Source organism: Mustela nivalis, assembly GCF_964662115.1.
Source record: "Mustela nivalis genome assembly, chromosome: 5".
Taxonomy (NCBI): domain Eukaryota; kingdom Metazoa; phylum Chordata; class Mammalia; order Carnivora; family Mustelidae; genus Mustela; species Mustela nivalis.
The window spans coordinates 18,641,952-18,657,156 of NC_139024.1; the positions used below are offsets into that span (position 1 = coordinate 18,641,952).

The 15,205-nt window shown below is 42.8% G+C and overlaps 1 protein-coding gene across 4 annotated transcripts in view; it reads left to right on the forward strand.

Moving 5' to 3' along the window:
* Positions 1–15,205, forward strand: part of HS3ST5 (heparan sulfate-glucosamine 3-sulfotransferase 5) — a 271,581-nt gene that overhangs the window by 253,262 nt on the left and 3,114 nt on the right. For all 4 annotated transcript variants that reach the window (XM_082730922.1, XM_082730921.1, XM_082730924.1 and 1 more), the window contains one exon: positions 11,395–11,533. In XM_082730922.1, coding sequence (XP_082587048.1) covers positions 11,427–11,533 — 107 coding nt within the window. In that variant the 5' untranslated portion in view covers positions 11,395–11,426. The remainder of the gene's footprint in view (positions 1–11,394; positions 11,534–15,205) is intronic.

The window sequence follows — 15,205 nt, forward strand, 5'->3', positions numbered from 1 at the left end:
GCTGTAGCCATCTTGAAAGGGGTCAAGCTGTTTAAAACTAGGGGATAATAAGAAAAATTGAAATTTACCTTCGGGCACTAATTTCCCCCCCACTGCAATTGTTTTTACTTCCTTACCCATTTATCTGTCATTATAAGAATACTCATCTAGTGCTCATCTGGTGGCATCCCTTAGATAAGAGAACTTTAGACCCAGAAGGGATTGCTGAACTCATCATTTCAAAGCCCTTTCCTTCTTGCGTGACAAAAACAAGATATGGGAGGTTAAAAGATTGACCCACAGTTGCATAGCAGATGCATAACTTCGTTTGAACTCCCTAGGTTGTGTTTTTTGGGGATTTTGTGGTGGTTGTTGTTTTGTCTTGAAGGGAGGAGGGGAAGGGGAAAGAGTTTTCTGCCCACAACAGGAGCAGATGCCTATAGTCCTTAAGTCTCTTTGTTTTCTCATTTGTTTGTATGTTACCTATGATGATACTGCCCCCTTCATCTCACAGGATTTCCCCCCATTAGTCTATTGTAATGAAACCCCTGTGCTGTTGTGAGTGCAACTGTGTGTGTGTGTGTGTGTGTGTGTGTGTGTGTGTGTGAACATCATCCTTGTATGGCACTTGCCCCATTGTGGATGTTGTACTTAGGACTGTAAAGCTTTGTGTGTCCTGAAGGCAGACGCCATTTTTGGTATTAGGGACCCAGGGAAGATATGGGCCGCAGGAAAAGTCACAGAACTTAAAGAAGTGAAGGGGAGTGGAATTCCCAGCTGTGTAAGATGATCTAAAGATTGGTGTTCTTATGTGATGGGGTTAAGACAATGTCTGCTTCCTGAAGCCAAGCATCTGGAAAAAGGAGGCGCCACTGTAACGAGTTATAGTCAACACACAAGTGATCTATTCTTTGAAGGCTGGAAGATTGGACTGCAGCACTGTGTACATGATCTGTACAGCCCAGCAGAAAACGACAATGTGGGGCCTCTTGTTCAGAAATTGAGGATCTCAGGACTGTGGCAAGAGAGCATTACAAGAAGCATGGCATCCCTCTGAGTACAGAGCCCCATACAGGCCCACAAGTCACACACCCATGATGCTAGCGCTGTTTGGTCACAAGCACTTAATTTGGCCAAGTCTGGTCTAACTACGCTCAGTAAAGTCTTCACTCAGCAAAGGGTTTTGAGAAAAGGAGTCCTGTTAAAGGAAGAATAGTACCTTTTAGAGAGTGGTTTGCCCGTTGCAACTTGGATAGGAGGCAGGAACATTCCACTGGTAAAGTGGGTCTTAGGGCAAAGGGAGGAGTCTCTGAGGTCCCGCCAACCCTGCGCTCCTGGGAATTTTCCTTCACTGCCATTTCAGAGGATCTGGGCTCTTGTTTAAGGGAAGATGCAGTTTCCTTGCACTTTCCTCAAGAATTGGCCCTGACGACTAGAGGACCACAACAGGCATGGTCTGTGTGTCTCTTGTTCTCTATATTATTCCTGGTGTCGGCAGTGCCTTACACGTGGTAGGTGCTCAGTAAACCTGTGTTGTTGACTAGTGATGTACGTGATTATCTTAGTGTCAGAATTTGGTGGAGCCATTCTTGCCTTGAAAGGAATATCTGAGAGTCCAAGGAAAGAGGGATCTCTGATAATAAAAAGAGGAGAGGGGTTTTTGTTTTGTTTTGTTTTGTTTTGTTTTGAAGATTTTATTTATTTATTTATTTGACAGAGAGAGACAGTAAGGGAACACAAGCAGGGGGAGCAGGCGAGGGAGAAGCAGAGAGCCCGATGTGGGGCTCCATCCCAGGACCCTGGGATCATGACCTGAGCCAAAGGCAGACGCTGCATGACTGAGCCAACCCAGGTGCCCGGAGGAGAGTTTTGAAGCGTGTTAATAATACTGCAATTTAAGAAAATGGTAGCCTGCCAAGCCTGGACAGCTTTCGGTATAATCTTTCATACAAACCAATATAGATTGTTTTATAGATCTGTTCAATAGTTTTAAGATTTTTAAGACCTTCTGCTGTACTGTTCTTTCGTTATCAATGTTGCTATAAATAATAGCACTGTATTCTTTTTTAAGTTCTGTTTTTTAAAGAACATAGGCTGTGGCAGAAGCAGGGAGACACTGGGAGGAGGCACTGAGCGCTGAGGAGAGAGACCTAGAAAAGGGAAAACAGTAAGGGGCCTCAGAAATGAAAACGGACCCCTACAGAGCAGCAGGAATACGAGGAAGCCAAAAGAGAAGGGGAATGCAAGAGGGAGGCCCCCTCTCTTTCCCTGACTGCAGCTGGTACCACACTGCCCATGCAGCAGGCGCTCGGGAAAGATCTGATTAATGACCGTGCTCAGGAAAATGAATGGAGTACGATCAGTGGTGTGCCAGTAAATACTTAACAGCCAGCTCTTGGGGAAGGGGATGATTTCTAGTAATTGTCCGTTTCAGTTGTATAACTCCTTTCTCCCTCCATGTCCAATGTTGAGCTACCAACATGAATTCACTGAATGTGAAATTAGAGATGCACAGTAGTATCTTCACTGTACAGAGACAGTGGACTTCATCTCAAAGCATAGATAAGAGTAAAATGTAGTATGATAATTGGGAAATAATGGGGTTTTAAATATTTATTGCCTTTGTTTTAATTTATTTAGTAATGAATTCCTATAATGTAACTCTTAATCATGGCATGAACAACTGACTTGCCAAGTACAAACCAGCCCTGGCACTCCAATGGACGGGTCATCCCTGGATGCTATTGATATTATATTAGGAAGAGATTTTCCAATTCTTTTTTCTTTAAAGAAACTGAGAAAAGTAAAATATGAGACAGGATAAGAAAAGAAATATAAATTATTTTCTGTGCTAACGTTTGTAGATGGAGGTGTTGGGGGTTGTGCGGAGCTGCAGTGGAAAGGGGCATGGAGTCTTTCAAAACCAGGCAAATGACAAGGACACATTAAAGTGTATTAAACTTGGGGTGCCTGGGTGGCTCAGTGGGTTAGAGCCTTTGCCTTTGGCTCAGGTCATGATCTCAGGGTCCTGGGATCCAGCCCTGTATCAGGCTCTCGAAACCCCCCTTCTCTCTCTCTCTCTCTGCTTGCCTCTCTGCCCACTTGTGATCTCCGTCTGTCAAATTTTTTTTTTTTTAAGTGCATTAAGCCTGAGGGTAACATGATCAAATTTCTGTTCAGAAAAACCACTCTGGCATCAGTAGGGAGAACAAACTGAGGCAGGAACAAAAGTAATGATGGGGAGACCATTACTCCCATTTAGGAGGCCGTAATACTCTAAGGGAAAGAGAACATGGTTTGAAGCAAGGCCATCACAGATGACAATGCAGAGAAGTAGGTCGATACTAGTAGTATTTTGGAGGTAGAATTTTACTGGCTGGTTCAATGTTAAGGGCCAGATGGAGTCAAGAAGGAACTCCAAGGCTTTCAGTTTGGGCAACCCAGTGGGCAGACGGGGTGCCATTTACTGAGATGGAACGGGAAAGAACTGAGAAAGGTAGGCTGGGTATGAGGTGATAACGAGAGGTCACTAACAGATTCAACCAAGATCTTATGGAGATCAGACATAAGAATCTGAATCAAGCTGCAATAAAAAGCAATGTTATTTTGATAATCTGCTATAAAATTTATCAAAAGGAAAGTCAGTTGTTAAATTACGAAGAGGACAGGTGAGGTTGCCATGATCTGGTTGGTTTAATGGTGTGGTGAGGAACCTCCATACCTTTTCCACAGTGACTGCCTCAGGCTGCATTCCCACCAGTAAAGCATTAAGGTTCCTTTTCCTTCACATCCTTGCCCACACTTATCATTTCTTATGGTTTTGATTTTAACCATTCTGACAAGTGTGAAATGATATTTTATGGTCCTTTTGATTTGCATTTCCCTGATGATGAGTGATATTGAGCATCTTTTCATGTGTCTGTTGGCCATCTGGATGTCTTCTTTGGATAAAATGTCTGTTCATGTATTCTTTCCACTTTTTAATTGGATTATTTGGGGGTTTTGGTGTTGACTTGTATAAGGTCTTTATCTATTTGGGATATTAACCCCTTATTGGATATATTATTTGCAAATATCTTCTCCCACTCAGTGGGAGAAGTTGGATTCTTGTTTCATTGATGGTTTCCTTCACTGTATAAAATCTTCATGGAGGTTCCTCAAAAAATTAAAAATAGAAGTACCATATGATCCAATAACTTCACTACAGGGTATTTACCCCCCAAAGAAATGAAAAGATATATGCACTCCTATGTTTATTGCAACATTATTTACAATAGCTAAGATATGGAAGCAACTGCAATGTCCATTGGTAGACAGATAAGTAAAGAAGAAGTGGCATATATATACACACACAATGGAAAATTACTCAGCCACAAAATGAATGAATAGTGCCATTTACAAGGATGTGGATGGAGCTAGAAAGTGTAACATAAAGTGAAAAACATCATTCGGAGAAAGACAAATACCATGTGATTTCACTCGTACGTGGGATTTAAGAAACAAGAGAAACAAAGAGGCTACCAAAAAATTGATTCTTAAATATACAGAATAAAGTTGTGGTTACCAGAGGGAAGGTGGACAGTGGGGGGGAAATGGGTGAAAAAGGTGATTAAGATGACACTTATCATCATGAGCACTGAGAAGGGAACTGTTGAATCACTATATTGTACACCTGAAACGAATATAACACTGTATGTTAACTATACTGGGAATAACTATACAAATAAATAAACATTCTAAAATAGAGAAATAATCAATCAAGGACATTATATTGACACATGACCTCACTTCTCCATCAATCCAAGAAAAAAAAAATCTGAAAAGTCTATAAAGAAATTTACAAAAAAAAAAAAAAAAACGTCGTAAGGAGCATAGCAACCAAAAACAATAGAAGAAGCCAAAGTAAAAGAAATTGTAGGGTGAATATGAAAACCACTTTGTAAGGTTTTAAAACCATAATTTTCCCATAGGAGTAGCACCTTTCATTTTCATCTTCATTATCATCACTTATGAATATTTTCCCTTCGTTTTTCCTGGCTCAAAATATCCAAAAATGTCCCTGTCCCCTGTCCCCCGCCATGGGGATTCTTTTCCTCTTTTACTTTCTCTCAACCCCATCTCCTCCTTCAAGGTTCGGTGTCAGGTAATCTGGGTGGCGCTTAGTGGTTTTGTCGGATCTCATCAATCAGGAAACAAGTATTTATTAAGAGTCTCCCAGGGGAGCATCCAAAGCTCCACGAGTGGCATTGCCATCAAGGGGCCACATGCTTTGGCATCAGCTCATGGTGAATTTAAATTCTCCTTCTGCAGTTACCAGCCACATGCCTTTGGGTAAATGACCTGCTCACCTCTCTGCTCTTCGGTTTCCATCAGAAAAAATAAAATAGATCATACTAAACGGTCTCATCGTGTAACATGAGATGATAAATGTGAAAGAAAGTAAGCGCATATTGCCCAGTAAGTGTAGTTCCTGTCCACTTCATAAGGCTCCTGCCCCGTGAGCTAATACTCAACAGACCGTTGTGATTTCCTCGGAATAATTCTGCTACGGGAGTTCAGTCGTTTTTGCTGAACTTCACTGCTACTGTTTCTGTTACTGTTTTTACTGCTACCAGAGGCTTGTGGTAACCATGTCTACAAGCTTTTGAGCAGCACTTGAACGTATCTTTATTATTATTATTTTTGAGTTCCCTTATTTCTTTGTCTCAGCTTGGGAATCACTTCTCTCTTTGCTTAGTGCCACTTTTAAGAAACAGCCAGATGTCTATACAATGTGTCATTTCTGGCCACGTACTCTGTTATTTAGATACTCTGTTTTGTTCAGCTAAGATACAGTGTCTATTAAAGCTTTAGTAATCTAGGGAAACTGTAATTGTACTGTTCTTGGCACACCAGATGAAAAACACTGAGAGATTAAAAACTGGAGATGAAGGAGGGCTTAAATGTCGCTGTAGGTCTTTAACCTTTATTTTGTTCATAAAAGGAAATAATAAACTTTTTAAAAACTTTAATTTTATATAAATTGCCTATTACCAGTATGCTTTCTGTGATGAAAGATTATTAAGATATCCATTAAAGCTGGCATAGCTAAAGGAAAGGAACTTGGGGGTTGGAAGAGCAGTTAACTTTCTCCCCAGTTTAGCACTATTTTCGGTAAACCTTGGATGGTGTGACTTCTCTTTGGCTTGTATGCTCTGACCATGACCAACAACTCCCAGCTTTTCAGACCCCGCCCTGCCGGATGCTGAGGCACTTCATGATGGTCTGGGAAACCAAAGAGGCATCTTGCATGTTAGATCAACCAAGCACCTTTGGTCTTCCCCGAGCAGGGTTTATTCAGGGGCTGCTAGGATACTGTCCCTTAGTATATGGTCTGAGACTGACTACAAAACAGAATGAGATTTTACTTCCTGTGCCCTAGAGACACTTACTAGAAACTATTGGCTTGGACTCTTCATTTCTGAAAAATTCCAAGTGACTTCCGCCTAACATAGTAAATGTTGAGTTTTTGTCTTTGTTTTTGGTAACTCTCTGCTTTGCCAAGCTTTGCCATCTCACTTTGAAGAGAGAATATAGTATTAGGATTCTAATAGTTAACAGTAGTTTCCATTGAAAGTTCTTTAAATTGGGGCACCTGGATGGCTCAGTGGGTTAAGCCTCTGCCTTCGGCTCAGGTCATGATCCCAGGGTCCTGGGATCAGGCCCCACATTGGGCTCTCTGCTCAGTGGGGAGCCTGCTTCCCTCTCTCTGCCTGCCTCTCTGCCTACTTGTGATCTCAGTCTGTCAAATAAATAAATAAATAAATAAATAACTCTTTTTTTATAAAAGTTCTTTATATTAAAAATGTTTCTATTTTTCACAATCTAATTATATTGTTAGTGGGAATGCATTTATTTTATTCTCTTCCTCTTTAAAATGCTCTGCAAGAACAAATATATCACCCTCCTGGTGATATTTGTCATGCTTCATTTTTGTAAAGTACCCAAATATTCATAAAGTTCTTTTTTATTTTTAATTCATAAAGTTCTATCCCACATTGTCTTACTCAAGGCTTATGTCATAATAATCCTGTGAGATAGACATTTCTATCTTTTTTGCACAGATGAGGATACCAAAATTTGGAGAGTTGCCGTTGTAAACCTAAACCAAGATGTTACTCAGGGTCTTTGACTCCCAATTCAGTGGCCTTTGCTCCTCACTGCAGACGACTAGTTCACATGAGCCGAGCTCTTCCATGAAAACTGTTGTTCTCCTCAACATCCTCGGCTGACAAGAGGATGCTTTGGAGGGTGCCATGGGCCTGTCGTAAGGAGAAGAGGGGATGTAAACAAATGATTGGAGATTCCCCGGTGAGCCTATTTAAGGCATCGAACGGAAGCTAGACTGGCAGTAAAAGCTTACCCCATGGAGCAAATCCTCCACGGTGACAGCTGGACTTACCATAATGGGAGGGTCTGTAGGTGGAGTATTGGTGCTTTTGACAGTGAAAGATCCTCCTGGGTGGCGGAAAAAATAGTCGAGTCATATTCAGTAAGGTTTCATAACCTACTGTTTACCGGATGGCCTGTGCATTGCAGTAGAAGGTTCAAAAGCTTGTTGTGATATTTTTGTAAATCTTGGGCTCCTTCCCCCATAGCCTTCATAGCCCCGGTCACTCCCCACCACATGCAGATGTCTCCCCAGTGTTATCCCTAAGCCCAGCTGTAACCTTTCATTTTTGTAATTATCTACACAGTGGACCCGACCCACTCCCACCCACTAATGGACAGCATATTGGGATTTCTCCCCAAGTTGCGCATCCACCAGAATCAGCCTCTCCAGGAAGTTATTAACAGGATCTGGAGGTCTTGAAGGAGGACATGGAGGAAAGCCATTCTGGGCCCATTCTGGAGGAAACTGATCAGAGTGAAGAGGTGTGAGAAGTAGTTAAGCAGCTGACCGGAAGGCCACAGAGGCAGGTGTTGGGGAGTGACAAGAAGGAAGGAGGCGGACCATCCAAGCTGGGCCCTCAGAGGGAAGTACCTGTGCTTTCAAGAAGAGATTGGACTTGATCCAGCAAATAACCAAAAAACAGATGAGGGACAAAACAACCTGTATGAGAAGAATAATCAGACTATACCAGCCATGAGAAATGCACAAAGCGAGCATCCCCAAATGTTAAGAAATAAGGGAGACATTAAGTTTCTCCCTAAGACAAGACAAGAAGAAATTAAGGAGAAAGACTTTGCTAAACTCCGGTGACTCAAGATGGAAAAAAAAAAATAGAAAATGACTATGACTGAGGTTTGTGTGTCATTCACTCCACTGTAAAAAAAAAAAAAAAAAAAAAAAAAGGCAAAACGTGACGCAAGATTAATCCAGACCCATCCAGTTGGAATCTCTGAAGGTGGTGGCAGGTGTGCTTTTTCTGAAGTTTCTGCTCTACCATAGGGACCCCGGAGCCTATGCAGCAAAGCAGAGTGATTCCAGGCTCACCACCCTTCAGTTAGCCTTCTGGTACTTCTGAGCCAGTGAGCATGGCTTAGCCCATTGCTGGGAGATGTCGTGATACCCATGGACGAAGGCAGCCACTCACACTCCTCCAGCACCTACAGCAGTGGAGGGCTCACTGCAGCTGTGACTGCCCAGACCCCCACCATGGGAATGCAGAGGCGGTTGGAGATGACCACACTGGGCTGTCAGCCCAGAGGCCCTGCCTCCGGGAACTGGGAGGTAGCCCCGGCCTTAGACACAGGGTGACCTGTAGCTGAAGACTTACCAGGACGCCAGTGAGCCGGGGAACGTGCCACAGAGTGTGAAGCAGGAGAGTGTGGGCGCTCCGTTCCGGTAGTGGAGGGGGCCACGTGGCTTCCCCAGCCTTCCTCTGAGGTGCTTCTCTGTATGGGGCTGCTGATCCTCCCTAAGGCCACGGGACAGGCGCATTTACCTCTCCTCTTCTCATCTGCCCCATTGGTAGCTGGCCTTCTTCAACTACATAATAGCTCTTTGTTCTCTGACCGCGAATACACGTGAAATTCATTCACACTAACAAAAGACAACACATAATCCCTTACGTTAGTATCATAGCCATAAATCTGTGTCCAGTCATGTTCCTGGTAGAAGCCTTGCTTCATTTTCACCGTGGGCCTACAGAGTGGGGAGGTCAGAGCCTGTCCCCACTTTATAGATAGGGAAAGAGAGGCCCTGGGCATCGAAGCAGCCCCACGGATGATCACAGAGCTACTGGAGGAAACCATGACTAGGGGACCTGAGCAGTTTTATTTTGCATTTCAACAGGGATCAGAGCCCCCCTGCTAATGGCCTGTAGCTCCAACTGCCAACTTCAACATTAGACATTAACCTTGAGACACAAAATTGACTCTTTCGGGGCAGCCCTGAGTCACACAGTGCAAGTTACTGCCTTTGCCTTTGCGTGACCTCTGCCAGTTGTGTGATCACGGGCAAGTTAGAGAAAACTGCCTGAGCTTCACTTTACCTGTTCATAAAGTGGAAATAACTTCATTGAGTTTTCTTTTTATCATCATCATCATCATTATTATTATGTTATGCTAGTCACCGACTATCATTGGTTTTTGATGTAGTGTTCCATGATTCGTTGTTTGTATATAACACCCAGTGCTCCATGCAATATGTGCCCTCCTTAATATACTCATAGGGTTTTCTGAGAATTTCCTGAAATACCTCTTTTCCTTCTCTTCCCCGTTTTACCTACATACAACACAGGATGTGCTCGGTCAGAACCAACAGGCTCACCCAGTATCGCAAAGACCCTTTCTATCACCACCTCTCTGCCTTGGCTCCTGGCCCTTCCTCTGTCCCCCTCAATTCCTGTGTCCAGTCACCATCTTCCTTAAATTCTCAAACTAGCCAAGACTTCTTCCCCGTTGGTATTTTTGTGCACGCCGGTTCCCCTGCCTGAAACCCGCTGGGCCTCGTCCGCTCTCCTTGCTTCTCATCCTCAGCTGTCAGACAAGGTGTCACTTCTTCAGGAAAGACTGAATCACTTCCTCCTATTATCCTTTCTCATTACTTCCTATAATTTTCCTCTGGTAGTACAACTTGTAAGCATATGGGAATCTGATGCTTACTGGTTTAATATCAGTCTTCTCCACTAGACCACAGACTCCCATGTTGGCCACCATCTATCTCTTTAGCACCCGGTAGAGAATCTAGCACATAAGGCACGTTCCATAAATATTTGTTGACTGTTGGATAAATGTTTCTCTGACCTCTCTCCTTTGGGATTCTTCCTAAACTCTCCTCACCAGATCATGCACTATATTCCACAGAAAAAGCATTCCCATGGAACTCACCTCCCCAACCATTTCTTTATTTTCTTTCCTCAACAATAATGTATATATTATCATGAATTGGGTTGTGTTCTCTGGTTGTTTTGCGATTTCTGCTCCTATAATTAGTTTTTCAAGGGCTAAAACTCTTTCAGGATCTTTTTTGGAATCCTCCATAAATCTAATAGAATCGCTGGAAATGTTCTTGGTGGTCGGTAATCTCCTGATGAGTGGATGAATAGACCAGTCCATCAATCCTAGCATATCCCTTTCCACATAGCAAACATGGAAATGCCATTGCAAGAAAATAATTTCTACCCATGGCTCACTGCAGGAGTCCCTCTTCTCAGGTTACTATTTTGAGTTTCAATAAGAAACAAACAATCTTATCTTGAAAGGGGGATTGGATTTACTTTGTAATAAGAAAGACTGAATTGGAAGCTTGCATTTTTTCCCCCAAATTTAATAATAGAACTAGTAAAGCTTTACACTCCTCAGCCAGCCTTACTTCAGGAATAAGAGTACAAAGCTTCCCAGTAAGCTTTTGTCATGATAGAAGAGTGAAACCCATATCACCAAATCTGTGTGAATTCACTGAGAGCCAGCAGGGGGGTTACACAGCAGGGGAATCTAGTCTGCGCATGTTTCCAGAATCAGTCAGTCCAACCCCCGGACTCAGCAGAGGGGACAAGGGGCAACATCAGGTTACTTGGAGCCACTGTCCTCTGACATCCGAGGTCCTGATAGTCATCACTGATGACCTCGGAGAGTAAAGAACTAGCTTTTGACCTCACCCCCTTTACAGTTCGAACAAAACAAAAAATCATGGAAGTAAATACATAGCATAATGTATGCATTAGTTCACTTTGACAATTGCCCAGCAGGTTCTTTCTAGTTAGTAACTTCCCCCCAGTTTAGAATTTGATCTTATACCAATGGCCCAGAAAAAAGGAAGGCAAGATTGGGTAAATACCTATAACTGAACATTTTCAAGGTCAGAATGGGATCTTTTCTCTATGACGCATCACTTAATCGCCTGTGTTCCCCCTCCATGGCTTTGTGACAAACCACAGAGCCTATCAGAGACCATTGTTGATGAGTCCCCCTTCTCTCCCTGTCTCTCAGGCTGCAGAAGTCCTGAAGGTTGATGGAGGGCCATGCTATTCAAACAGCAGGCGTGGCTCAGACAGAAGCTGCTCGTGCTGGGAAGCCTTGCGGTTGGGAGTCTGCTGTATCTAGTCGCCAGAGTTGGGAGCTTGGATAGGTAGGTAATCAACACATTTGTATGCCCGTGTGACTTCAAGTGTCTCTTGATTTAAACTTCCTTAGGACAAAGGGGCGCCTGGGTGGCTCAGTGGGTTAAACTTCCTTAGGACATAATCTTAAATCTATCTATTTGTTTTCTTCTCTCAAAATTCCCAAGAATCAGGCTTTCCTGCAGTATTGATTTTGATTTATTGAGCCTTTAAGAGAAAGGGCTCCAAGTTGCTCAAACCAAGGTGTTCATCAAGATCCATTTGTATTCTGTGTGCCTTGACATTTGTTTTCAGAGACATTTGTACAGTAAAAATGTCATTTAGTAGAGCTTAGTGTGGTCCGTGTGCATCTGGTTGTTGACCTCTAGCCATCACAAAATTGTGATGTTGTAGCGATTTATCTTCATTTTGCAGTTTATGAGGGAGCAATTAATGTGCTACTGTGAGAGTTAAGATTGTGTATGAGCCTGGAGAGGAGCTCATCAAGTTTGGAATCCATTGCCTTGGAAAGATGGCTGCAGGCTTGGGGAGTTTTAGCTATGTAAATTAGGTCTGGTTTCCAGGAGCTGAAAGTACCAGATGAGGAGGCTGCCGGTCAGGGTAATTGCCCAGAGAACAATGGAAAATCCAGGGAAAGGAAATTTACAGAACTAGCACTTGACTGTAAATGAGCAAACCGTTGAGAGATACTAGACTTGCAGAAGTCCAGGCAAATATCAGCTGCCCTCCCACTGAGTACCTCTGGACTGTCTCACATTTGGTATGATTGGAAGAGACAGAAAAGTTAATTTCTGAAATGCGAAGCTCCCTTCTTTGCTCTTTAAAATGAATTATTGCACTGGAAAGACAGAAGTATGTTCTCTATGAATTCAACTCCCATTTTCCATGAAAATCCAGCCACACTTACAATGAAAATATCTTCCTTACAGTTTTCCTTTTCTAATCTATAGATCTTATCACTAGGTTATTTAACAAATAATATTGCAGTGGTTTTATTTTCCTTCAGCCAGTGTTAGGTTTGACTGGTAAAGTGAATCCGTCTGATGCTTTTCAACTCAAAATTCCTAAGTGAACTTCCCACTCACTGGTTGCTAAGTTTGGGAAATGGTATAATCCAGAGCTTGTCACTGACTTTAAGTAGTTCTTTAAAGTGGTACTTGATTATTAGTGAAGAGCCTTGAGGTGGGCACCACTGTCCTATGGCCCTAATGGAACTTTTATGTCAAGTTCGTCCCCCACGCTTCGTTAGCTTCCAGTCATTTCCTTTTTATTGAGTAATTGATTCAATGATCATTAGCACAGTAGTTATTCAGTTGAAGATTCTTTTCATTTTTTTTTAAGACTTTATTTATTTATTTGACAGAGATCACAAGTAGACAGAGAGGCAGGCAGAGGGAGAGGGAAGCAGGCTCCCCACTGAGCAGAGAGCCCGATGCAGGGCTCGATCCCAAAACCCTGAGACCATGACCTGAGCCAAAGGCAGAGGCTTAACCCACTGAGCCACCCAGGTGCCCCGATTCTTTCCATTTTTAACTTGGTGTCTCTTCTCTCTAATGGGATGGGTTTGGGGCTTTCCCAAAACCTCTCATTTGAGAATATGGACAAAATTACATCTGAAATCAGCACACACTTACTTCGCCCTATCCTTCAGTAACTGAAGACCCGCTCTCTGGGTGAGGGGCTGAGCTCTCCCCCTTCCCGTCCTAAGATCCCATGTTTCTTTCCATATCTGAGGCCCATGCTCAGAATCTACTCTTCAGGAAATGGTAATAATGTATTTTCTCCTATGGTGAGTTAGGAAGTCAAAAAGGCAATTGTTCTGCAGGGTTTGAGCTCCCAAAGTGGAAGGTAGAAAGAGGAAGGAAGGACAGAAGGAACGGCCCTTTCTAGAAGTAGAGAAAGTCTTTCCTGCCCTAATAGGACAGAAGTAGTCTATTTCAGCCTCTCTTGGCCAGAGTTCTGCAAGACAATTAAGTCCTTAGAGAAAAGGATTTGACTACTTCCTCAATTCTCCCAAGGATGGTACTACCATCATTCTAGATGCATTGTAGAGAAGTCCATCCTTTACATCCAGTGGATGGTGTGGGGAGCTGGGGCTTAATTCTCAACTACCCAAGAAGAGCTAAAAGATGAATTTGTCATATCCCCATGTCACAACTTTAAAAATATTTTTGACTATGTATGTGTTGCTACTTTTATATCTTCCATGTAGAGCTCTAGCATACTTATTAACAAATTTGTAAAAACAAAATTCATGTTAACCTAAAATATTAAATGTGATTCCCATTTTTATACGATTCCATATTTTCACACTTTTCACGATGAGCATGAATTGTTTCTAAAATCATAAAAAACAAACACCACAAACAAATAATATATAAAGTACAGTTTTCCATAAGCCTTATGATAGATCGACGTCCAGACAGATGGGCAAACTCCTTTCCCTCAGTTCTGTAGAATGCTGTGGCATGACGAAGTTTTCCTCTTCTCCCTTTAATTATAAACATTACAGAAGATGAGAATGGTAGAGTAGGTCTCTCGGGAAAAGCAAGAGACAGCCTCATTAGCTAGAAGCTTCAGCTGCAGGATTGGCTTAGCAGCGTTTTGACTAATCTTATACCCTTTAGCAAGAAGGCTAAAATGCCTTTTCAGATAAACTTGGGGAAGTTATAATGAATTTCAGCTAGGTTCCAGAGTGTTACCCAAAAGGAAACACCATATACCACCGCTAGACATCGGCCATGCCAAATCAAGCCGTAACTCTAATCTAATATCATTACGATTGTTATCATGCCTTTCTCTCTGAAAAAAGCAGTGGTGGTTGTTCATTATTTTGGGCAACGCTGATGTGGAATCCTCCCTTCTGGCTCCATCCACTGCATTCCCTCCTTCCTACGCTTGAGTCCCTGATACCCTTGGGATACTCTTGGCAGTGAGGACCCACAGCTTCTGGCACTGCCAAGGTCTGGTTGATCTCTGGTCAGGCCTGGGAGGTGAGAGATGGCACTTGGGGATGGCAGTGTGTTTGTTCTCACATTCAGTGGAGTCAAACCATAATCCCGACCCCTTTAGACAGAAAGAGAGAGAGGCAGAAGAAATACAGCATCCACCTAGCTGTCCCCAAGGCCCATGGCAGGAATTCTCATAGAACGAAAAGTTCAGCAAGTCCCAAGATTGGATTTTTGCAGGTTGACGATACAACTAGCCACAGGCTGAGACCAGGACCTCTCTTAGATTAGATCTCAGATTTCTAAGAGCCACATGAGTGCTGCAGAGTTGCAAGGAAGTCATACCCCACGGAACCCAAAAGACGTGGCCTCCGAGCCAGGCTTCACCTTCCCAGCTGGAGAAGCTCCTCTTCTGCCTTTCACGATTCCTAAATGATGTTAACTGGTGAGCTGTTAAAAGTCTATTAGCATGGCTCGTGTCACTTGCCTGTCCTGGACTGCGAACATAAGTACACGCTGTAGCCAATTAAGTACTTGACGGATAAAAATTTTAAGGAGCACTAATAAAAATAATCCCATCAATTATGTGTGCTCCATTTAATACTGGGTTGCTTAAAATAAAATTTCCCAAACATATGTTCATTATGGATGGCAGCAGGCTGGGAACCAGTGGTTTTATTTAATGCATTTAAAGTCTTACTCCAACTCGGGAAGCAGAAAAATGACACGTTA